General features: G+C 43.5%; 1 protein-coding gene across 1 annotated transcript; it reads right to left on the bottom strand.

Annotated features, from left to right (window-relative positions):
• Nucleotides 1–20,596: 20,596 nt before the first annotated feature.
• egr1 (early growth response 1) lies at nucleotides 20,597–24,769 on the bottom strand. The gene is made up of 2 exons (XM_003455175.5): nucleotides 24,032–24,769; nucleotides 20,597–23,200 (listed from the first exon to the last, which is right to left on the bottom strand). Exons 1-2 carry the CDS (start codon nucleotides 24,240–24,242, stop codon nucleotides 21,867–21,869), a joined length of 1,545 nt encoding a protein of 514 aa, XP_003455223.1. The 5' UTR covers nucleotides 24,243–24,769; the 3' UTR covers nucleotides 20,597–21,866.
• Nucleotides 24,770–26,348: the final 1,579 nt, after the last annotated feature.

The following is a 26,348-nucleotide window of genomic DNA, read 5'->3' as shown; positions in this document are numbered from 1 at the left end:
GCTATGTTTTACAGAAAAGGGGATCCTTATTGTTTTAAATCTTTACACTGATATTCCTATAGATAGATAGATAGATAGATAGATCTATGATTGGCTACCAGCAGCAACCCCAGGTGTAAAAAGCATCTGTGATTAAGGTGTGTGTGTGTGTTCATGCATGCCTTACACCTTAATCACAGACGTTTTTGGTTTTCATCAAAGCCCCTAATTTTCACAATTCACATCTTATAAACCTGCCCCCTGCTTCAGTTTCTCACAGCACACCTGCACTCAATATGAATCCCCCGAACTCCCCACCGCATCGCACACCACACATGCTGGACCTGCTCGTGTGCTCTTAAGTGGCCCACAGCCTCGCCATCACTCTGTGTCATGTGTCCACTGACAGGCATTACACATGAGCTCCCCTCCCACAGCCCCACACTGCTCTCTTTCATTCAACCTGGAGTTTCATTGCAACAGGATATCCTGAACACTTTACATTTCCTTCAGTTGTGCTGCAGATGTGCTCGACTGGCACAAAGCGAAAGAGAAAGAGAGGCAGGGCTCGCGCCGCTGTCAGTCGGCCAATGAGAGCACGGCCAGCTACCAGTTCACATTCATGTGTTTCTTCTTTTCTCTTCATGTTAACCCACGTCTGTTCACTTCCACTCCGCTGCATCCCCAAGGTGACGGCTGGCTTCTGCTACCATGGCTCATGCCTAAAGGCAACAGGGCGAATGGGCCTGCTGTCCTTAGAGGTTTGTGACCAGAGGCCATCTGTCCCCATTGATTCTGCCCAAGTCTCAACGGCATGTTTCTTTGATGAGTTCTGTCTGAATTAGTTAGCATGAGTTACCCTCCACCGTGATCAAAGTTACCTCCAAAGCCGGGTACAAGGAGAGGCACTCTTGGTCTTAACCTCTGGTAAAATCCAGATTTTTTTGTTGCCATATTGTGAAATCTTAGGAATCCCAATGAAATTCCTGTTGTACATATTTGATCTGACTTTAAATTCCAAGGCTACACAGATAGAAACATGGAGGCAATTCCAGCCCTTTTTCACTTAACTTAAAATATCATTTGTTTACATCCCCTCCAGAAAGTCCCAATGTGCTGGAATGCACAAGGAAAAGCACTCTGAAGCCTCAGTGTGTTTGTAACCCTATAAATAAAGGTGGCAGTGGGGAGTGCGGTTGACCATAATTACACAGGCCCTGTTAAAGCTGGGGCGCACTCTCTGTCTGTCTGCCTCCTGATCCAGTAACCAGCCATAGCCACTCCCATCTATGCACAAACACACACTCACACAAATGCAGAAACACTTTCAGATGGGATGTGGGTCAAAAGTTTTGTTTTTCTACATCTGTCTGGACTTTTAAAACAATGTTGGCAGTATATTACATAATTGGAATATTTAAACAAACAAAATTTTTCTGGTTTTGTTTCCCCCCCCCCTTTTCTGTGCGTGTGCTGTTATTTGTTTTGTCTAATTTCTACATCGCGGATCGATTACAGAAAGTTAGCTTATTGATTTTGCTTTTAAAACACTGGTTGGCAAAACTATGTGAAGCTCACTGAATGTTGATTTTCCAAAACCTTGCCATTGAACAACATTTTCGCCCCATTGCAAAAGCTGCGCTGAGTCCTGATTGGAGTGGCGAGACTGTTTTTAGTCCCTTTTCACTATGTGTATTTTCATCTCTGTGCATGTTCACATGCTAAATCTCCATCTGGCCGCTGTGAAATGAAGTTCACAGCATTGGAGTTGAGATGTAAACACACATTCACACAGTGTTCTCTTTCTTGCTAAGCTGCAGAGACAGACATTTACCAAACTGTGCTGTATGTCGCGTATCTGTACCAGCCAAAAGTGGTTTAATGGTGTGTATGTGCGAATGTGCACCTGCGTGTGTGTGTTTGTGTGTGTGAAAGCGCCTAAGTGCACACGGGGAGAAACGTGTACGCAGATCAGCCAAGATTTTCTTTCTTACACTGATTTAAGCAGCCAGAATAACGCTGCAAAATTCTATACTCTCTGCCGCATGGTACAATTTGTTCCAAAGCACTTGCCTTGCTGTACAAAGCACAAACAGGCAGCCAACTATAGCTAGCTCAGTCTATTACTGTCAGCAGGCCAACTGCCAACAAGAAACACATCCAACAGTTTTAATACCTTGTTTTCACAAAAGCAGTTTTTCACTCCAGCTTATAAAAGCCAAATGACAATAACAATAGCATATATATGAAAACCAGCCTGTGTTGTATAAAGTCTTCTTGAAACTGGTGTTGCAGACGGCCAGTGGTCCCGTTCTCCCCACCTTCTCCGTCCTCTTGTGGTTTGGCACGGGAAGTGTGCACTTTGGGCGGGGTAAGACTGGATAACATGGTCAGGGTTACATGTTTTATGGTCATTTAGCTGGACTGTTTGAATAAGAGCCTTAGTCCAGTTTACAGTTCTTTGAAGAAAAAAAAAGTCTATTATTTGTCACACTTGCTTTTCCTTTGAGATTCTCTCACGCTGAATAACTGAGAAAGAGAGAGAACAAGGATGGAGAGAGCAGAAAAGTGTCGGGTTAGTGTGATTACTTTCTCCACATTGCTCTATAGTCCATTTATCTCAGAGGTACTCCGGTGCAGAATTGCAATAATGTATTTTAATGCACCTCCACATGAAAAAAAAAGTTGACCTGCTGCTGCTGCATGTGTCAGGCTTGAGTACTCATCCCCCCACATTTCTGAGCCTCATGCACCACTGTGCCTTGTAGCATTAAACATTCAGGAGAAACAAATGAAAAGAACTCTTAAAAGCTTTAACCAATAGGCTTTTACAAGCCTACCAGGCTGCATTCGAATAAAAACAAAGACTAAAGTGGTCTAGACAGCAGGAAATCCAGCTTTGAAAGAATACAACTAAAGTTAAATGCTTTCCCTTTGGTGGTGGCAAATGCATTGCAGTGTACCATATATATACTCATTTGGCTTATTGCTTGAAGAAATTGAATTGGTGCCACAGAGATGCAATATTCAGATCTTATGGGGACTGAAGGAGAGTTGCTGGCCGACCATAAAGACAAATGAGCAGAGGACGCAGTGTTTGTGGAGCTTTTGATGAACAGTGATGTATCATCACATGCAGTACCTGTCTCCAGCACTCAGCATCAACTCCAGTTACCCCAAACAAAGGCAGTGGCAAATTTCACCAGGGAAATGTGGGGATACGATGAAATTCCTCACTGGTTTTGGCTCAGAAATGGCATTAGTGTTGGAGAGTAAATCTGCAGTATCCAGAGGTGTCTCTCCATCTGTCTGTGTGCATGCCTGTCTGTCTGTTTTTGCCCAGTGTCCTCTAGGTGTCACTAGAGATGTTCAGGGGCCCAGACCAGACAAGGATGACTTATAAAGTGTGTGTTAAGAGCGTGTGTCCAAATGTGCGCCTGTGCGTGCGTGGAAAAGGAAAAAAAGGAAAAAAAGAAGAAGCAGCAGCCTCTCCGGTGCACTGACAGCCTCAATCCAGTTGCCGTGGTGATATCCTCTCCCAGGTGCATCAGTCACATCCACACACAAACGTGCAGGAGCACACATACACACACACGCGTGCGCAAACACAAACACAAAGGGACGCACACCTCTTTTTCTTGGCTCCACTTGCTCACATGCCTCGACACCCACAGCTGGCTGTTTGTGCCCTTCCCTCCAGTAGCTTAGACAACCATCATTAACACCAGTGTCCCTGCGCTTCTAGTGTGAGCTCCTCCGTGTCACTCTTTCTCCCCACGCTGCACACCGCGCACCCTGCCTTTCCGCAGGTGTCCAACCCGTCCCCCCACACCCCACCCACCGCGTACTCGCTAATGAGAGTGAAAATGAGAACAATGGGGAGAGGAGCGCGGGGCCCGCCAGCTCATCTGGGCTCCGTTGATCTTGTTAATTGCGTCCGTGGACGCGCTCCGCTCCCTTTGAAGTGTGTCTGAAGAGCCCGCTTCAGAGACTGGCAATTACCGCACATCATGTAATTGCTGCAAGACAGGCAGCCATATGAGAGAATTCATGTTATGTGTGCGTCAGAGTGCGTGCGTGCGTGTGTGTGTGTGTGTGTGACAGAGAGAGAGGAAGAGAGAGGGAGAGAGAGGGAGATGATGCCTTCCAAGGTGTTGTAACAGCATAGCTAACGTCCTGTCAAACCGCAACACCTTCAGAACAAAATCTTAACAGCTTTGATGCAACAGACAGCTGCATTTTCCAAAATGACTACTTACTACTTTGTTAAAAATCAATTTGCACGGATCAAAAGAAATTCTTCCCCTTTAGAATTCAATTAATCTGTTTATTCTCATAAAGTGTCATCTCTGTGGTTTTTAAAAGGAGACTTTCATGGTCTGTTTACATCCTCCACTCCTACTTATAAATGTTTTGAGGTCAGTAGAGCTTTGTGATCCTTGGTAGCAAAAGTCTCGTTGTGTCTCTTCAAAGGCCACGTAAAGTCCCCTTTTTATGGGTTTCATTCCTTGTCTTTGTGGGCTGAAGCGTAATAAGTTTGCAGTCGCTTTTTTTTTGTCGTGTCAGCCGTGTTTCCACTGCTTTGGGTACTGATGTTTCTTCGAGGTTTTGCTTGGCAAGGAAGAAGTTCAAGGACTCGCATAATAGCGGTGATCGAGATCTCAGCCCTAAAAGCAGACTGTTACAACTATATCAGCACTTAACTCTAAGCAGTCTGATTAGTGAGATGATACTAGACAGCCCTGTACATACAACACAGAGAACTGATCTATCTATCTATCTATCTATCTATCTATCTATCTATCTATCTATCTATCTATCTATCTATCTATCTATCTATCTATCTATCTATCTATCTATCTATCTATCTATCTATCTTCTTTGCAGTAATATATTTAAAAAGTACTTTTCTCTACGAACCATCTGACACACTGCCAACCTGCTCTGAGCTGCAAATCCTCTCTCTCGTCCTCCTTTGCCATAAATCTGATAATTTTACAGTAACATGCCGCTGTGCTTTGTGAAAGACACAGATACAGCGAGGCAACCCTGTGCTCCCACTCCCACGTCTGAATACAATTGAAATCGGTACAGATTAAATGTACCACTCTGGGCTAACTACAGGTGTAGGATAAACACTGTGCCACATACAGATGAGGAAACAGTGCACACTGTCAGACTTGTCAGACACACTTAACGGCATGCCTGTGTTTGTTTGAACTCTAATACAGGAAACAGGTAGAGTATGCGGAAATTTGTTGTCCTTTGTTGTAACAGTAGGAAAAACAGGGCAGCTCTGTGGGTCAGTGCTCCACCTGTCTATAATCCTACGTGATAGAGTGACAGATTTAGAGTCAGCAGTACTGTCAGGCATTTCACTCAGCACCACAAATTTCAACTTCCTGGTAGAGCTGTAAGAAAAGTCGCCTAAGTCAGGTTGCTTCACTGACTGGGAACAAAATTTTTAACACATTCAGATTCATTTAATGGCGAAAATATTTCAGTCCAGACCACCTCCAGTCAAGGAGGTTATATTTTCAGTAGCATTTGCGTGTTTGTCATTTTGACCATAAACACAGTAGCTTGAGCAGTTTTGAGTGAATTCTGATTAAACTGTGTAGGGGTGTAGGGTCTGGACATGTTAACAATCCATTAAAATTTCGCTTATATCCTCCAAGGGCTTCAAGGTCAACTTCATGATATTTTGGTGGAAAACTGACAAAAATGTTTTCTAGCCTAGGAACTATGATTTTTGGTGAGGTGTGTATTGTCAACATATATAAAGTACTGTATAAAGATTTACTATATCATTATACATTTGGCCTCTGATCTCTCGTTTAAGGTCATCAGATTGATGTGAAGGTCAAACTGGCAATAATGCCATATAGAGCTGTTTATGCCACTCATTGTCATTGTCTGTATTGACAACATATAGGCATGCAGGAAATTTTACATATTTTAAATGTCATGCTACTTTAGACCTCTGGCATCTTCTTCAAGGATAAATAAAATCTTTCCTAGAAATGCCTTTTATCTTTAAAAATATGATTAATTATGATTATGATTTGTTTGTGTTGGTAACATTTAATAAATTATGTTAGTATAAGGGGATCCCAAGTATCCCATTATAATTTTATCCAAATATCATGGCACATTTAAACTCTGACTTCACATCTGCCTTTCTCTCAAGTTGACATTTCTAGTTGTTATATCTTTAAATAAAATACTGCAGAGTCAGTTAGAAATATACTGTAGTATAATATTATATACTAAGCACGTTATTTATGTCCAGTTATTTACAAATCAATACATATTATCCATTTCCTACTCTAGCATAATGTTTATATATAAAATACAATACTATTCCCTTAAAAGTATATATTAGAGAGAGTGCGCTGTCTTGGCGGAGGTTTGCATTCTCCGAGTGGCGACAGGAAGAAACCTGTGGCAGAACCAGGATCAGGGAGGCGCAGCCTTTTTTTTTCCTCACGATGTATTTATACACCATGCTGCATTTAATCATGAATTGTTATTAATCTCTAGCTCTCTTTCAAGGCGTGCCTTTCTCCTGCCCTCCTCCCCTCACCCCCAACTTTTGCAGCAGATGGCTGCCCTTCCCTAAGCCTGGGTCTGCCAGAGGTTTCTTCCTGTTGATAGGGAGATTTTTTTCCCCACTGTCCCACTGTTTGAACTGAACTGAACTTAGAGTGATCTATGAAGTTAGTTACTCAATTATAATCTGGGTGAACTTGTTAATTATGTATGTATATATATATGTATATATATACATATATATACATATATATATATATATATATATATATATAAATATATATATATATATATATATACATACATATATATACATGATTAACAAGAAGCATTCAGAGAATGCAAACCTTTATTATTGAAAGTTTGACTTTATCTTCATTTATCTTCAAAACGAGGTCAGAGATCCAAAGTAACATGATATTTAAAATGCCTATATATCATTTCCTATATTCAATATGTTTTCAGTATAAACAATGGCAGGAAGAAACATAAATAGCTCTATACAGCATTATTATCAATTTGACCTTCACATCAGTCTATTGACCTTGAAGGAGAAATTGACATTTACAAACTTAGTGGATATAAGTGAAATTTTAAAGGATTGCTAACATGACTCCACTCTACACCCCTACAAAGTTTTATCAGAATTCATTTAAAGCTTTTTGCATACAGCACAACACTGTAATGAAAGCCCTAAAATTCAGTGCAATCCGAAGCAACAATACATTTGTATTCGTCACACATATGAACAATATCCGGAAGAATGTGGTTTTTATGCTGGTCTGTCAACTTGTAAAATGATTCTGTTCGTTGCAAAAAAATTAAAATATGTGACCTGTCTCGGGTCTTGCGCTATTAGGCCCTCGGGTCTAATAGCGGCCCTTTCCAGTTTTAACTGATTTGCCTCCCACCTGTGGAGGAATGTCTTTGAGACATGCCTCACCTTAATTCTCAGGTAAGGCTTCATCAACAATCATGTCTGGCATTTTTCATTCATTAAAAGAAGTGTGACCTGTCCAGGTTGGATCCCGCCTCTTACCCTTTAACAGCCGAGATAGGCTTCAGCTCAGTTTACCAATGAGTCTCAAAAAGTCATATTGAAAATGAAAAACAAGGATTATCCAATATTACCAACACACTATTACTGGTTTTGGTAGCACGTTGACTATGTGCATTTGTTTCTTTTGATCTCATTCTAAGTGTCTGCAGTTGCAGTGGTGGCAAAAGTGCATACACATTGTACAGTACAGCACTACAGATACTACTGTTAAAAAAATACTCCAGTTAAAGCACTGACACTCAACACTCAACTTCTTTACTCAAGTAAAAGTGAAAAAGTACAGGCTCTAAAATGTACTCAAAGTAACAAAGTAGCTATTTGGAGGACATTTCTATTACCTATTTTTGTGCAAAGCTAACTGAACCTTGTTCCATATTAATGTAATAGTAAAATAATAACAGCTTCTAATAAATGCACTCAGCTTGAATCATTTAAGTAGAAATTTAGCACATGGTGGAACCATAAAATCGACTGCAGTGGCTCAGGATGGGGAGAAGAACCACAGTTTTTTATTGTGGGCTCTAGTAGATTTTCTTAAACTACAGGCTGCCTGTGCCATCCTCTACACTGTCGGTATACTGTTTATGCTTTCTTTATACTAAACAGTATGAAGGGGGAATTCAGCAAATGAATCTAAGCTTCAAATTCATTTCTGCTATACTTAATATAACCTAACTCTGACCATGAGCACCACAGCCACTGTGCACCAGTCACACACAATGCTTCATTTTAAATAAAGCTTTCAATTTCCATTTGATCAAATACCACTGAGCAGTCCTCGCCTTTAAATCTAACCTCTCTTCTTCCTTTTCTGTTCTTCCTGTCCTGTCTGTCTTATCTTTCTCCATCTCTGATTGAATTTAGCTCTCTTTCTATTGTCTTACCGCAGCTGGACCTTTAGCTAGCAACACACTGTGTGACAAACACAAACAGTTTGTCTGTTTGTTGATGTTTGTTGAGCTGATAGAAACATTGCAATTGAAATTACCTGCTGCTTTAAAAGTTACTTCCTTTCTGCTCCTCTCGCTTCTCGCCTGTAGCGCTAGCTAGATACTGAAATACCACAATCACAACTTATGGACTCTGAACTCCTGCCGGTCCACTTTAACCCCTCACTTTTGCATACGGGTTTGCCTCTTTCACCTCTTTTTATGCAGCATACATTGGTGATTAACAGACAAATAGGATTGCCTTTCATGTTTTACTGTTTAGCCTCAAATCAGTTTGTGTCACGATCCTTGGGAGTGTTTGGGAATTTTCCTGTCTAAGTGGTTTTGGCTCCTTTTTGACAAAAAGATTACGACATGGGGGACAGAGAGCTGTTGGCGGTGAAATAAACCCTGGAGGAATGGCGCCACTGGCTGGAGGGAGCCTAGCACCACTTTATCATTTGGGCCAATCACAAAAATGTAACTGACCTCAAATCTGCCAAAAGACTCAACTCATGTCAAGCCCAGCGGTCTCTGTTCCTTGCTTGTTTTAAATTTTCCATCTCCTACCATCCAGGCTCCAGGAACATCAAGCCCAAAGGATTCTCCCATCAATACTCCTTTGACTCCGAACTGAAGGAATCCTTCCTTCCACCTGCAGGGTGGTCTCCCCCTCCTGGGGAATTAAGGAAACCATCCGCCAGGCTCTCCAGAATGAACCTGATCCTTGTACTGGCCAACCTGACTGGTGGTTTGAACCCTCTGCCAGTCGATCAGTCATCATTCACTGGGCTCACACAGCAAGGTTTGCTTGCCACTCGGATATGAGTAAAACAACATTATTTAGATGTCATTTTTGGTGGGAGTCCTTGGATAGAGATGTAGGGGATTATGTGGCAGCCTGTTCCATATGTTCCCGCGGTAAGACGTCCTCTCAGCACCCATCAGGTTCGCTCCAACCATTAGCCACACCACACCAGCCCTGCTCCCACATAGCACTAGACTTCGTTACAATTGAACGGACAGACGGAAAGATTAAATCAGGATCAAAGAGTCAGCTCTCCGTTGAATAACATCCCAGAATCCTGCCACTTGGTCCAACAAGCTATTATGGATCGAATATGCTCATAACTCACTCACCTCCTCCGCCACAGATGCCTCCTCCTTCAAGGTCTCCTTCGGTTATCAGCCACTTTTGTTCCCCGAGAACGAGACGGAATTTCCTATCAGTCCAATCAGTGCAGCATCACCTACGGCACTGTCAGCACGTCTGGTTCAGAGCTCGAGAGGCCCTCCTCCGGACCGTCGAAAGCCAGCGGGACTACTCAGACTGCCGCCACTCCACTGCCCTGACATATCAACTTGAGCAAAAGGTATGCCTGTCTGCTGAAGACATTTCCCTGTGGGCACTCTCTCCTAAACTGGTGCCCTGTTTCATAGGACCATAAGAAATCGAGACCATCACCAGCCCCTCTGCAGTAAGACTCAAACTTCCAGCATCCTGGCACAACCACTCTACTTTCCATGTCTCTCAAATCAAGCCTGTCCACCGTTTGCCACTGTTCCTGCCAATCCCTGGTCCCATTTGCTTCCCTCCTGCCCATCATGCTCCACCTGGACACTTCTGGAAATTCAGGAAACAGACAGATTCTCAGTGCTTGTCCCCTGCTCAGGACAGTCCCGCGGTACCCTGTCCGAAGTATCTCATTCTCGGCCTGCAAGTAAGCAAACTCCCTTCCGTCAATACTCACCTCTAGATTTGATCAACTACCCACTGTCTTTGTAAATAAAGTCTTGCTGGGAATTTAATCAATGCTGAGTCTCCTTTTGGCTCCACGTCTTGCTCGAACCTCGGGTTTGTGACAGTTTGATGTTTGAAGGCCTGCAGTGAGGAATATACTGTGAGCTAAACGCTCAGGTGTGTTGTGGTCCAGCTCTAACTGTAAGATTTATCAAAAAGGAAAGTTTTAAGCCTAATCTTAAAAGTAGAGAGGGTGTCTGTCTCTTGAATCCAAACTGGGAGACAGGCCTTAAAGCTCTGACTCCTATTCTACTTTTTAAATACCCTGGGAACCACAAGTAAGCCCACAGTCTGAGAGCGAAAGTGCTCTGTTGTGACAATATGATATAATGATGTCTTTAAGATAAAATGGGGCCTGATTATTCAAGATCTTGTGTGATAAGGGAATGATTTTAAACTAGATTCAGAATTTAGCAGAGAGCCAATGAAGGGAAGCCAATATGGGTTAATATGATCTCTATTTCTAGTCCTTATCAGTACTCTCATTGCAGCATTTTGAATCACTTCTCCAGAGCAATCATTTAGCACCTGTCTATTGCCACTTACCAAGCTAAATTAGTTGCACAGTATACTACTATTAATGTCAAAGTACAGACAGATTACTTTAAGCTCAGCTAGGAAAAAAATGCAAGTATTTTCTGTAATGTTTGGTAATAATGATAGTAATTTGAGTCCTATACTACTCTTTGATTAGCTGGAGCTGTGCCAGTTCACATTTGTTGCAGATCTTACTTTCAAACTTAACTGAACTCTGCTCCTTTAAATGTTTTCATGCAACACAATCAATATATTATAGAAGCTGTCATCAATATTAGCCTTCATCTCACCCTCAGCTGCTTGCTTGCAGCCTTCTCTCATTCTCCCTCTGCATCTGCAACCCCCACTCACTCACAAGTTCTCATGCTGCCTGTGGGGGTGACACAGCGGCAGTCCGCAGTGGAGAGGTATCCGTTTTGAAACTGAAAACTGACTGTCTAATTTTTTAACACTGAAGGCCCTGAAACACAGTAAGTGTGCAGCTTAGGCTGTTCAGCAGAGAGCAAAATACACAGGACACATACGATAATATAATATTATTACAATAATAACAATAATAATAATATGTTTCAGTGGGACGCATACTGAATGGAGTGGAGGAGACATGAGCACCTTAAAAACAGAGAGCAAAGTAGAAAGAAAAGTAGCAAAACAGCTGTAGAGACTCTTATAATGACATCAAAAGAAACAAATACACATAGTCAACATGCTACAAAACAGGTGATAATTAGTTTGTAATACTGGCTAAACCATGTCCCTGATCACCAGCTCTGCAAGTTAGCACAACACAACTAATTAGCTTCTTGGTGATTGTTTTTCTTTTATAATATGACTTTTTTAGACTCATTGGTAAACTTTTGTCTACTCTAGCTGTCAAAGGGCAAGAGGTGGGTTCCACCCTGGACAGATCAAATCTGTCATGTCTTTTCATATATGGAACGTCAGACGTGATTGTAATATGATGAAGCCTTAAATGTCACATAGGGTGTGGTATATCTCAAAAACATTCCTCCACAGGTGGAAGGCAAATCAGTTAAAACTGGAAAGGGCCGGATGCGCTATCAGACCTGAGGGCCTCCTGTGACATTTAGGTTACATATTTTAATTGCGTTGAAACGATATTGAAATATTGTGAAATATTTTGCAAGTGGACAGACCAGCATAAAATGTAAACATGCACACACACACACATGCATATACACACAGAAACACACATAGCAAGAGGGGAGGGGAAAAAAAGGCTAGCATCGAGGCAGCTTGCCGAAGGGCAGCCTGCCAAAAGAGTGGGAGAGAGAGAGAGAGAGAGAGAGAGGAAGACAGACAAAGAGAGAGAGAGAGAGAAGGCGGGAGAGAGGAGAGAGGAGAAGCAGGAAGGTCCTTACATAGCCTACAGGAAGAGCTGTGTCAGGGCAGGAAACTCCATGTTTGGGCACGGTGGTTTCCTGGCTAGCTAGAAGACTGACATTTCCTCTACTAGTTGGCTTCTGCAGAGGGGATCACATGAAGGCTTGAAGGAGGCTGCAGGGGTGGTGGTGGTGGGCCTCCAGTAGGAAAGGGCTGGGCCCGATCTCTGGTTTCAACTCCAGTGCTCCCTCCCTCCCTTTCTCTTTCTGTGCTTTGCTCCCTGTTCAGACTGCAGCTTGTAGCTTATTGCTTTAACAGACACTTCACAGGTCAGCATACATTATTTGCACCATTTACAGTTTAAGTGACTGCAGGAATGCAGCCAGGAATTTCACATGACATTTGGTGCTATGTTAGCATAGCCATGCACCTACTTAATAACCCATAGGAGTTAATGACAGCATGATCAACATGTGGATAGCATCTGCATATAGCTCTACTGCATGCAAACCATGGATCCACTTAGCTCTGGAGTGTCTATCTGTTTTGTATTTCCAGAATTACTGGATGAATACTCATGAAATTTGACACAGATATTAGTATTTCCCAGAAAAATAAATTGTTGGCTTTTCCACTACCACAATAATCAAATCATTTCTTAATGTGTCCATTTTGGGTTAAGAAAAATAGGCACCCTGACAACTTATAATGTTCCTGCCAGTCTTGGATGTAAAATAATTCACACTGGCCTACAGTAAACCTAAAAGGATATATGACAGCGATCACCCTGTTAGAATTTTTGTAGCGTTCTATTAGCTTCATTAGTAGACTCCATGCTGATGTTAGCTCAAAGCACAACTGTACCAGAAAATCAGCACCTCTGTGCAATGCTAAAAGTTATTTCTGACTCACGAGTTCAAAGAAAATGCACACACAAGCGCTTTTACTTTAAACTCTGGCATTCAAGTGTGTGCTGTTTCCGTTTAATTTCCAGCAAACAGACTTGCACACACAGAAAGACATCTCCGTGTTGTGTTTAAACTCTTCTCAGTCTGACTTTAATGATTCTGGTGTTTTCTCTCCTCCTCGCTTTCCCGTTTCAGAAGACGTGGAAATGGAATGGATGGGTAGAAATGGGAGCAAATACTCAAACCTAGATACTTTCAGTCAGTGGCTGAAACCACGTCGAGGGCTCATGCTTCACTGCTTATCGATCGAACATCTGTGCATTTGTCTCAACAATAAGCTTCGACTGCACCCAGACAGACAGACAAATATACAGACAGATATTTCCTGGTAAACAACTAGTGCTCCAATCAGACATAAATCTGCAAAAGCGACAAGTTTTAAGTCGTGCACCTGCCCTCTCGCTCGCTCACACATGCTGAGGAAAAGCAGCAGACTGAGGAAAAGGAATTAAAGGGGAGAAAGAGGATGGACCGTAGACGAGCAGGGTGTGGAAATATAATCTGAGACACAAAAACTCACAAATAAACAATAAACACATCCTGTCACGTCTCCCTGGGAGATTACGTTATAACCTGCTGCAGAGAAGCAGCATAGTGTAGTTCTGCTGCTTCATAGCAACGCATGGACGGAGCGGTGATGTTGGTGTTTGTGGCGACAGAGGACAATCTATGCGTGCTTGTGCGATTGTGTGAGAAAACACTTCAGAGAGAGAACAAATGATTGTTTATTGTTGATTTATGAATGTTAAAGGTAAAAGTCTAATGTTGTGCTTTTACCTTTAACATCCCCATAATGTTGGAGGAAATGTAATCAAAAATGGGATGAAGTGTGTTTGGGCACGGCAAAGCGGAAGAATAGCCTTTCATTTAACTGCAATTTCTCCTCATTTTTTACTGCCTTGGAATAACAGAGAGACCCTCGTTCTCATCCTTACAGCAGCTTTTAGCCCGCTGGTCTGGATAGAATAACAGAAAAGAGCTGGGGTCATTACTCACAATGGAGGACTCTATTAAGCAGCAGTGTACAGAGCTAAATGCACACACATGCAAACACACACGCTCGCACCCCGAGGTGCAGAGACAGCACAGCGGACTGTGTGTGTGTGTGTGTGTGTGTGCGCGCGCGCATGTGCACGTGGACGGGTCAAATGTGTGGCCCTCTTTGTATAAATTACACTTAACTGCAGGGATATTTCTGAGCTGTAAAAAAACATACACACACGGGCTATGCGCACTCTTTGTAATCTAGCACCATTATTGGCGGCTTCACGTACATTAGAGGATGAAAATGATGGAAGGCAAGAGGAGATAGGGCTGCTGAAGGGGTAATTTCACCGAGGGGGCATCCGAGGTATTTATAGCCAAACGATTGAAGCGTTGAAAGCATACTGAGTTTATGATCTGATCACAGATGTATCCTAATGGAAACATGATAGCCAGGGAACAGTAATGTACAGCTTACCCTAGGCTTAATGTTTGAGTCGACTGTATAGAAAACTTTACTTTTCTATCACCTTGTCAAAACATTTGAGCACCCAGCCAAAAATTTCCCAGGTTAAAGTTGGGTTATAGCTGTGGTCAAGGCAGTAATAACCTGTCAACTGTTTCACATTAGGAAGCGTAAAAGCCTACATACACACTTGACAGAGCTGACAGATGCTGACATGCCACTGCATGCAGTCACAGGCCCTAAATGAGGACCTAACGGTGTTGATGTGACAGAGATGTGGCTGTGCTCGGCGTGCCACACACTGCTTACTTTTAACTAGCTGGAGGCAGATGAGGACAGGCACAGAGAGGAAGCAGAGGAAGAGATTATTAGATTTGTATTTAAATAAATCAGCAGATAATTCGATTAGATTAGATTAAAGGAAGAGTACATTTTGGGAAAATGCTCTTTATGACACCACGCTTCCACCGGGTGTCTGTATGGTAAATATGAACAGAACTTCCCCCTGCTTTCAATCTTTTCTGCCATGTTAAGCTCACAAGCTATTGACTTCATATTTACCTGAAGCCATAAAAGTGTTATTAGTTTTCTAATTAAACTTTCAGCAAAGGCAGCAATCCATTCTTTTAAACAGACCCTTGAAATTTCCGGCCCTCAGAGTTTCCAATGAGTGCATCAGGTATAAAACGAGCGAGCTCATGACTTCATATGATCATTTGCATATGTGCATGTGTTTGTGTTCATGTGCATGTGCTGTTGGACAACAGAAGCTCCCAGCAGGTATCCCACACTCCTGCTCCCCAGACGCAGCACGCTGATGACATCAGCTGGTGTGAAAGTAGCCATTAGTTCCACCTCATCACTGAGGGACAAATATAGCAGCGCAAGGCTTTCATCAGACGTGGAGGACAGCTGTAGTGAGGGGGCGGGAAAGAAAAACCTGGCCAGATGATGATATACATTCCCCGTATCCCTCCTCCGCCCCAGTTCTCACTTCTCCCTCTCCCCCGCGATCATGCTGTCACCCCTGAGACTCATAACACCTAAAAGGCTCCTGCATATAGGCACACATGGCAAAAACACTTAGGTATGCACTCCCACATGCACACACACAACTTACATGCAGACACACACATAAACCTGTTTGCCTAAAATTACATTCATTTGAAACAGGAATATCCTGTTTTGTGTATGTTATAATGCCTCTGCTTTCAAATGAGGTTTAGCAGCAGGCAGATGACAAGGGGTGCTTTTGTAATACCTGGCGCTGCATTATAAAAACACAGCAGGCACAGCACACCGAACTATTGTTAATGTTAGTCAAAACTATAAAACACCGGGATAAATGATGTCTCTTTCTACTGCTGGTAGTCCTGATGCTCTTATCTTTGGTCCTGAACTAGTAATGCAGGGGGTTTTTTTTTTTCCTGTATTAGCAACACAGTTTTGGGGCTTTTTTTGTAGTTTTGAAGGCCTTGATTTCAGTCATTATTGACTCGATCCACATGTATTACCTAACAAGTAGGTTAGGGATTATTTTTGGCAGTGGGATAAGATTAAGTTATAGTCGGTGCTGATGTTCTATGGAAAAGCAGCGCACTTACCGATGTGTGTGTGTGTATGCGAGTGAGCGAGTGTGTGCACTGCATCTCAGAACAGGTGGCTGCGGTGCTGGAACAAACACCTGGCCTCCGCCTTTTGAGTGACAGGTGGTGAAGTCACTGCAGGGCACATCTGGAGGGTGAAGCGAGAGACACAGATTTTGTGTTCGGCCTCTGTCTCTTTCAGCTTTTGATGTATCACAGTGAAGCAAAGGTCGCCCTGATCTGATCCACGGAGCACAGTAGTTGATTTTGTGCCTGTTTTATGGTTCTATTTCCAGTCTATAATAGCTGCAGCAGAAAGCCAAACTATGTAATGCAAATTTGTCTTGAGTTATATTCAGTCCTGAAGCCTGCAGACACACAATCACATAATCAGAATATTGTAGCGCGCACCTATAATCCGGGCTGCTGTGAAAACTGAATGGCCCCGAAATATAACTCTGTTGCTTCATTTGAAATGCGCAGAATCTCTACTACACTATTATTGTCCCGGAGCCAGTGCAATAATTTACACTCCTCACCAATCTAAACATTTACATGAGTCTTTTTGCTTAAATGACTGTTGTTTAGGAACTGAGGTCTTGCACGGTGCTGTCAGAAGCCTCTAATGTGCAGTTGGAAGCAATCTGCCGCACAACACGCGTCCCCTTTTGATAAAAAGGGAAAAGTCTGAGAGGCATGACTGCATTTATTTACCCAGCCTCGCAGACCCTGCTCAGGGATTGCATATGATATTCCGACTAACAGACAGAAAAGAAAATAACTCAAGCCCACTTACTAGCCTTGACACATAAAGACTTATGAGGGCCTGTTTGCATTTCAGAGCCACCCAGGTGCCTTTTGTAAAGCTGTAGTGTACTTGATGCTGAGTTGAAGAGGTGTCATATTTGGAGGTACTTAAGCATGCACTGTTTTGTTGTCTGTTCAAAGCCATGTACTTCAAACAAGCATGGCTTATTAAGTAGAGCTAAAGTTGCCAGGACACCTGTAGATTATTGTGGAAGTGATACGTCAAAAATCTCTTTTGTGTGCCGCAAATAATTTCAAAGATGCTTGTAAGCTACGCTGCTCTTACATCTCGTGTGTTTGAACAGGTACACTGCAAACACACACATCCACACATCTTAACCTAGAAACAGTGAACAGATTTGTGTTATTCTGACAATCTATTATGCGCTTGTGTGTCTTTAGATTCACAGAGAGGATCTGTTGTTTCAGGTTTACTGGAGTCTTTTTTTATTTCCCCTTATTTGCAACCCGAGAAGACATCTGAATACAGAACGACTGCATTTTTGTCCAGGTGTGTCATAACTTATGGAGTTTTTGACTCAATTCCTGTTCAGCCTGAATGCCATATCTGTAGAAATGTTGCAATCTATGTGAAATGTACCTGTGAGGAGGCTCGAAATCAAGCAGTTTCAATATAACCTACTTCTCCCCCCAAAAAGACACAACAGGTGTCGAGTGCAAGAGGCAGAACAGGAGAAAGCACCTGACGACCGACTCTGCATTCCCTTTTGGCAAGATTTAAAAAAAAAGCCATCCCAGTGAGGCAGAGTGAGGCTCTGAACATGAGATCAATGGAGCATATTTAAAAGACATTAGAGAGCAGTCCTCCTGTCACATTCCTGTGATAAAGTACAGGAATCTGGCCCCGAAGCATACAGTACCATGTATCTATAAAAGCGATCCTCCAGTGTCATTCCTCATGTGCTTAATCTCCAAGTGGAGATAAAAGATGGAGGATGGCCAGCAGGGTCTATGGGTCTGGGTCATCCTACCCGACACTGGGTTCCCCCCAGCGGGCCGGCAGATGTCAAGGGGTGAGGGTAGAGGAGAACGGATAGCTGCCGGCCCTGGAGCCCCTCATTCACTTTCTAACTTGCTCACATTAAAGAGACCTCTAATCACTGCAGGGACTTGGCCAATGATGTGCGTATCAAAAGGCATATTTCAAAAAGGCATCTTAAAAGGCCCGAGGGCGAAGAGGCAATAAGAGCACATTTGTATGTGGATGAAAGGGAAAAGTGTAGACAGACCTTGCATCAGAATACAGCGGGGGGAGATCATTAGCATCTCCAGAAAAATATGCACTAGCAGAGAGGGGGAGAGAGGTACAGTCAGCGAGGGAGAGAGAGGCAACAAGGTGGCAGTGGGACGGGGTTGTAGGGCTGAGGGATGGTTCTCGTCGCCATTCGTTCTTTTTTGTTTTACACAGTTCCCAAAAAGAATAAGAGAACAAATAAATTTTTGAACAAAGGCAGGGCTCTTGAAATGGAAGCCCGCTGGGGGTGTGAGGTGGCTCCATTGTGAGTTACAACAGAGTGAAGCCACAACGCATCTGCACTCCCAAATCCTCTTACACTCCTCTCTCACCTCCCTAAGCAGAACAGGCCCAGTGCGTGAGCTTTGATATGCGAGGAAGAGCCTTGAATCAAAGGATGTGATGGGATACACAATTCCCTAATACATTGAGCAATATTGGCCCATTTCTCTTTCTAGCATTTTGGTTTTGGACTGTGACAGAGCCGTGGCACAGCCTCCCCCGTCTGACCAAAACTGGTTGAAATACTGTCTCCTAACACGAGAAAGGACTGAGAGAAAAGCGCCGCGTGTGGTTTTCACATTGAGTAAAGGACTTTCCTAAAAGCAGGGTAATATGAGAAAGTTGTGATGCAAAAGCTGCTGAATGGCTTCTTTTTTTTCCTTTTTTTTTGCAGCCAAGAACCAAAATAATTCTGTAAACAATGACAGGAAATGACAGATTCTGGGATTTTAAGCCACACAAGGAGATCTGCTTAAAAAAAAAGGGCTAGATATGGCTCTGAGTGAGGAACATCATAATTTAAACATCAAGGTGTCTTAACTCAGCACAGAGACCAACCACAATGCTGATTTGTGTTTGTGTGATTTTCTGCTACACTTTCAAATATTTATGAAAGTGTCGCAGCGGTGCAGACAATATCCAAGAAAATGGACCATTGTAACCTTATAATGCATTTTTTTTCTCCTTTAATTTTACACATAATTCAGCTTACACACACACACAAACACACACGTATAGTGTCAGCAGAAGTGAGGGTGGTGGACGCCGAGCTTTAAAAAAACAGTAGAATTGAACAAAAGCTGGTAACTTGGCACATTTTGCACACTTGTGCATGAGCAGCATGCAGACGCACAGCGTGAAGTAACTACAGTAGTTTGAGTCGTTAAAAGATGTCTATATTGCACAGAGATGCCTGCGCGCTGTGCACGCACAAATACCCACACACCGATATACAGACACGCTCATGAGCCCAAATTTGGAAATTTGGTATCAGGAGACCAATTATCTTAATTATTTTCCCTTTCCCTCCATTATTCTCCTCTACTTGTTTTCCTGCTTTCTATTTTAGCTGTGTTTGCATTTGTGAGTATTTTGGTTAGTGCATTTCACAACACAAAATTACTCCAAAGCTCTGCGAGAGGAGGGATTGTGTGTGCATGTGAGTGTGTGTGTCTACATAGGCTAAAAAATCCGGGCTGTTTTATTTCCATACTCAAACATGTAGCAAGAGTTCCTTGCCTACGGAACAGTGGCAGATGAGTAATGATGGTGCGAGTAAGCTGTTATTATATTCTGCTTGAAAACCCAAAGAAACAGCATTTAAACCTTCAGGGCCATTCTGTTCAGCTGCTGCCATGCAACAGTTCAGACTAACCTACATGGATATTGCCCAATTGTGTGTTACAGCTCATTCACTACGAGGTGACAGCATCTCGCCAACCACGGAAAGGAAGGTAATTATATTGTGATGGATTTCACCTGCACCCCATGAAAATAACCCCGTGCATGTCTAAGCACAGCTGGTTTCAGACATCCCTACCTAAAACTCATTTCGCCATCATCGTACAGACGGGAATATTTTTTCTATTTTTTGGTCTTTTGCTAAAAGATCAAATTGCTTGTAGGCTGTTTAGTCAACGGTGAGGACCGGCAATATATCCTAAAATCTAAAAAGAAATGGAAATTTAGATAAGCTGGGTATCTTCAAGAGCAAGTGGGATCTAGATAAGAATTCCTCATCTTCAGTGTTTATAGGCATGGGAGTCATGGGTTAGCGTTATCATTAATAAGAGGGTTTGAAATGGAGACTTTCCACAAGATCATGCTGTGCAGATTTGCCCTTAAATTAAAGGGCAGCTTTCTGTGATGTAAAGCTATGCTGTAAATCCACTGATAATCTGCCGGCAATTAACATGTAAGCTGATGAAATGTATACCATTTAAGCACGAGCATCATGCGTGGCAAAATCAAGAGTGGAGAGTTGCTGCAACGAGGATGGCCTGAAGAACCAGTGAAAATGTTGAAAAATGCACATGAAAACAAATATACATATATATTCAGATTTTTATTTATATTTCATTTCTGGAAGGATATCTTGTACACCAAATATCCCGTTGGCAGTTAAGCGCATTCAATGTGTTTAGAAGCCAGAAACAGTCACTTGTTTTAACAAACACAATTACAAAATAAAGATAAACCACAAAATAATGAACTGCATGTATATAACATACAAAAGAATCCCATGCCTACTCAGTAGGTAACTTCAACATTCCAGCTCTTGAAGATGTCGATATTTACATTTCAGTTTTACAAAAATAGACTTTATAATTTTTATCCTTTTTTGCTTACATTCTGATAAAATGAAGCGGTGCCCTCGGAGCTCGTCCCTTCACTCCCTCTGTGTACATTCTGTAACAAAAATAGTCCCTCAACCCTTAAGGCGAGATGCTGTGCATCGTCTCTCGCGCTCAGCCATGTCACACAATCAACAAGGCTTCACAAAAGGCACCAAATAACAGGAGCGTTTGTCTTGTTTAAGTTTTTTTCTAAAAAAAAAAGAAAATGTTTTTTTTTTCCTTTTCTCTGTTTTTCCATATAACTGAGCGATATGTCACATGTGAGAAAGAGAGAAAGAGATAGTACCAGTGGATGATATTTACAAACAGAAACGAACATCACTCTTACTCATGCTTGAATACTTAAGTGCGTTATTTTTTTTCTTCAAACAATGTCGAAACGTATCACAGCATCATCACTACATAATAGAGAAAGTATGTAGAAAATATGGCCCTGCTCACTTCAAATAATACAATGCAAATATGCAAACAACTGTTCACATCAGTGGTACCAAAGAATGATAAAAACGAAACATGGCACATGTACAATATACATATATGATAGCTTATGTATATCATTCATTGTCTTTAGTACTGTGTGACCGCCTGCAAGGACGAACATGCCTCTGTACTGCAACTGCAGGCGATCTGTTTGTCTCGTGGTTATTGTGTACCTATAACAGAGACTTGCCAGTTTCTCTGTCTCCAGAGTCCCATACGCACTTGAAGTGCTGCATTTGTTTTAGAGACAGAAAAAAAATCCCTTTTCATCTTCTATTGTCTTTGCCCAGTCCTTGACATGTGTCTTTCTCTCTTTCAGGTAAATCTCAAGATTCACCTAACACTGCACAGGGAGCAGAAAAGTGCTTTTTGGAGGGGGAAAAACAAAGTCCTTTTGATGCTGATTTCTTTCCCCTCAAAAAACCTTAAGGAAAGAGAGGTACGGAGAGACTAAAAGAAGTTCTTGTCTTTGCTCGTTCTTAGCAGATCTCGATTGTCCTTGGGGAAAGGGTGGTCTGCATGTCTGGGAGCGGGGTGGGGACGGGGGAGCTGTAGATGTTGGATGCCACTGACGAGGGGAAGGAGGAGGCCACCTGGGATTGAAAGGTGCTGGACATGGACACCGATGGGTAGGTGGTGGCGACGGATGGAGATGGGTAGGAAGTGTGGACGGGAGAGGAGTAGCAGGAGGTGACTGGAGAGGGGTAAGAAGACACTGGAGAAGGATAGGAAGTGATGGAAGAGGGGTAGCTGGAGGGAGGTGAGGCTGCTGAGACCGGGGCTGCTGTTGCGACCACTGCTCCCACCTTCTCTGCTTTCTTGTCCTTCTGCCGTAGGTGGATCTTTGTGTGTCTTTTCCTCTCGTCGCTGCGGGCAAATTTGCGTCCGCAAATCTCACAGGCAAAAGGCTTCTCGCCGGTGTGAGTACGGATGTGTGTTGTCAAGTGGTCGCTGCGGCTGAAGTTACGCATGCAGATGCGGCACTGGAAGGGTTTCTGACCTGTGTGGATGCGGATGTGACGCGTCAGCTCATCAGACCGTGAAAAGCGCCGATCGCAGGTCTCCACGGGGCAAGCGTACGGCCTTTCGTGGGGTGGCGTCTTACTTGGCCGGGTGGGGTACTTGCGCATGCGGCTGGGCTTGATTAACTGGGACTGGTAGACACTTTTTAAGTCCTGGGAACCAGTCTGGGTGGCAAAAGCCTTGATGGTAGAAAGAGGAGTCAGGGAGGGTTGGCTTGACTGATTCTGGAAGGGCTTTTGGTCAGGAGGGACCAGGCTGATCTCTCCCTGCTGCTGAGGGAAGAGGTAGTCAGGAATCATGGGCACAGGGAAGCTTGTGCTGCAGGTCTTGCTATTGGGATAAGCAGGGGGTGGGTACTGCACTGTTCCAGCTGAGGTGGGAAAAGCCTGGCCCTGGTCTGGGAAGATATCAGAGTTGGAGCTGGAATAGGTTGGGGCAGCTGAGTAGATTGGGTTGGGTTCGCTGTGGTGAATCGAAGAACTGAGGCTGGAGCTCTGAGATGAGGACGAGGAGGTAGAAGAAGACGAGGAAGAAGAGGAAGATGGGACTGAAGAGGAGGAGGATGAGATGGTCTGTGAGGCTGCGGAGGAAGAGCTAGAGCTGGGAGCAACATTGCTTATCAGCCCAGAGAACAGGCCCAAGATCGGCTCCGCCCAGAGGCTGTTGCTGCAGGTGGTGGCGGGCTCAAGGGTGAAGCTGCCTGTATAGGAGATCGGGGGCAGCCTTTGGGTTGGGTAGGTCTGCTCCACCACTGGCTTCTCACAGTTGAAGGGGATATCAGGTAACGTATCTGCAGGGAGCACAGAGAAAGCAGAGACATAAATCAAACTGTCAATATCCAGAGGGAGGGAGAGGGAATCCTGCCAGAGCAGTGGACAGTGTGTCACCCCTCTCTCCTGTTACTGATCAGACAGGTGCCCACACAGAGAAACACCCTCAAACTAAACTCTTTCCCCCTCAACCCTAGAACCGTGTGTATGTCTAAACATCAACAGAAGCCGCACGCTTTCTAAACACATTGGCTCAAACTCTCTCAATCTTTCTTTTATTTTCCTACTTCCTGTCTTTCACAAGCTCAAGCACGCACACACATAAGCACAGCGTTCGGATTCCTAAAACCCATCACAGAGCCAGAGGCGATTGATCATCGAAACTGCAGTTCAGCCGTTTTTGGAAATGCAATTTGAATTGAGCTGTAGGAGTGTTGAGAAGCATGCGGTGACAGAGCAGAGTCTGAGTGTTTAGAGACCTGACAAGGATGTAGAGCTATCAATAAATTAGTGTTAAGTAAGGTGTTTCTATTTCTCTGTATTTACTTTTAATGGAATTATAATATTAAACAATAGTGTTCAGTGAGCTAAAGGGGAAGACGTCAAAACTACATGCAGCAGACTTATAACTAAAAATCTTAAATGTCAACTTAAATCAAGCATGACTGTTTAATCTAGTGAAATAACAATAAACAGCAAACATAAATAATATTTTTGTAAGTTGCATAGCTGTTTCTGTCAACTCCTTCTTGATTCATTATAGCTCTGCACATGCGATTGAATGTTTAATTCGCTTTTAAATGCAGCATAAACAACCAGAAGCAATAGAAAAAAAAATCTCCAGATCTTACCTCCAGCGAGGTGGTCATACTGGTCTCCTGGCTCCCCGGAGCCAAAACCGGCACCTTCTGGTGCAGACGCAGAGAGGAAGGGGGTCCCTGCAGAGCTGAGCATCATCACCTCCTCCAGCTTGGGGTAGCTATCCATGGGGGAGTGAGAGAACCTCAGGGGCTCGGAGTTCTGCAGGGCTGGGAGAATCATCTCAGTCTTGGCTGCAGCCATCCTCTGCTGGTGCTGAAGCTGCAGGGCTGAGACTGCGCTGGTGGCTGGTGTTGAGTGCGTGGAGGCTGGGCGCACGTTAGCAGAGCGGTGCCTCGCAGGTGGAAGGAATCACTTAGCCCCGTTCAGGGAGCGCTGCACACTTCTTCTGATGCCGAGGAAGATGCAGCTTTTCTGCCTTTAGTCCGTGACTCTTGCTCTCCCGTGGTCCTGTCGTTGTCCGTGTTTCTCTTAGAGGTGAGTAAAGATCCAGTTGTTTTTTCGGAAAAAATCAAACGTCTCCTTTATACTCATTCCCTAAGATTCATCAAAATTAATCTGTTGATTAATTTCGACTTTTTGTAATAAATTACTTCTCCAATTCAGGCTTTTTACCTTTTTGGGTGGATGTTGTTTTGAGTTGACGTTTTACTTTTTAATGTGATTTTTCTGTCAGTGAGATCTATTTGTTTGTCTCTCTATCTCGGCTCTAACAGTTGCTCTTGTGGGCTCTCAGGGCTGTCTATGAGCCGAGAGGTTTCCCCGCTCCTTTTATACGCGCTTTGTGACGTAGATGTCCATATTTGGAGCAGAGGAAGCCCATATTTAGGCACTGCAGTGGAGGACACATGACGCTGGCCTGGAGGGGAAACAGAGAGGAGAGACTTTATATTAAGCTCTAACAGTAAATTGTGAAGACAACGCCGCTCTTCCTCTGTCCCGAATCAATGTATCTTCATAGACAGCAGCATTATTCTTGCTCTCTCCCGGTCGTCCCATAGATTTGATTTGGATTTCCCATCTGTGCAGCAGGCAGCGCTGCTGCCGGAAAGCCCTGCTCCGCCGTGCCTTATAAGGTCGTGACTACATAAGGACCTATTCCGGTGGGTTTCCATTTCCCCTGTCCTTATTTGGAGCTTCCTTTGGCAAAGCCGATCGCTGTTTGGCAGCGAATGAGAGAATGGAGTGCAAATCATGTCCAGCGCTCACAATAACTAATGTCAGCGACAGAATTACGGTCCTGTGTTTAAAAGCGCAGCTTAACTCGCGGTTCGCCTGTAACCACTCTGTGAAACAGACGAACTGCGCTCCGTGGACCGAGTTAGTGTTTAAACAGACGCACAGAGCAAGCCAACAACACGACGAACGCGTTTTAAACACAATCCCAACAACTTGTGCCACAATTTGGGTCCAAAACACACAAAAACCCAACTGCAACACCAACTCACGCACAACTTTAACGCCCCTTTTTTTCGAAAACTACTGATATTTACGAGTTGCATGGGCGTGCGTTTCTCTAAAACCTCTGCTTACATATATATATATAAATATATAAATATATGTATATATATATGTGTGTGTGTGTGTGTGTGTGTGTGTGTGTGTGTGTGTGCGTGCATGCGTGAATAAAAATTGGGGCAAATGAGGACATTTCTCAAGCAGCGGGCTGAGAATTAGGAGGCTGCAAACTGCTGGATGGCAGCAAACTTCTCCTAAATTAACTTTCCATCTCTCTCGGCGGTGTCATTGATTAATGAGGACAGATAGGTGCGGATGCTGACGAGGTACGGGGCGATCTGTCTAATTGAGGGGTGTCCCCTGCTCAATATTCAGGGAATCTCTCTGCCACTCAGCGGCCTAATGGGCCGCGTTAACAACACTGTGCACAGCTGCCAGGACGCCTGCGGGATACCGATGTTACCCCGGCTGCTCCAGCTTCGGCTGGGGCTCCTGCGCTCCTCGGTGGAAGCTGACGGGAAATCGATGTGTTTCCCTTGCTGCTGACAGGATCTATATGCGAGCAACCTTATTGGGAAATATCGTGGGCAGGAAACTTTGAGGTGGTCCAAGAGAAGGAGAGGGAGGGAGAGAAAAGATGCTGCCGGTGAATATAATTTGATTTACATTCAGGGTTTAGTGAATAAAAGGCCCTCGGACCAAGTTTAAACTGCCCCATCCAGACGCCGCTGTCACCAGCATGCTTTCAAAATCGGACTGATTAAAAAAAAACTGACATAGATCGATGGATCGATTGATGTGGTAGCAAAACAATCATTCAGGTACGCACAACTGGCGTTTGGTCTTTGCTGGATTGCATCCCCTTGCAGGCATTTTCCATTCAGCCTCTGG

Source organism: Oreochromis niloticus, linkage group LG2 (genome assembly GCF_001858045.2).
Source record: "Oreochromis niloticus isolate F11D_XX linkage group LG2, O_niloticus_UMD_NMBU, whole genome shotgun sequence".
Taxonomy (NCBI): domain Eukaryota; kingdom Metazoa; phylum Chordata; class Actinopteri; order Cichliformes; family Cichlidae; genus Oreochromis; species Oreochromis niloticus.
This window is presented reverse-complemented; position numbering and strand designations above follow the sequence as displayed.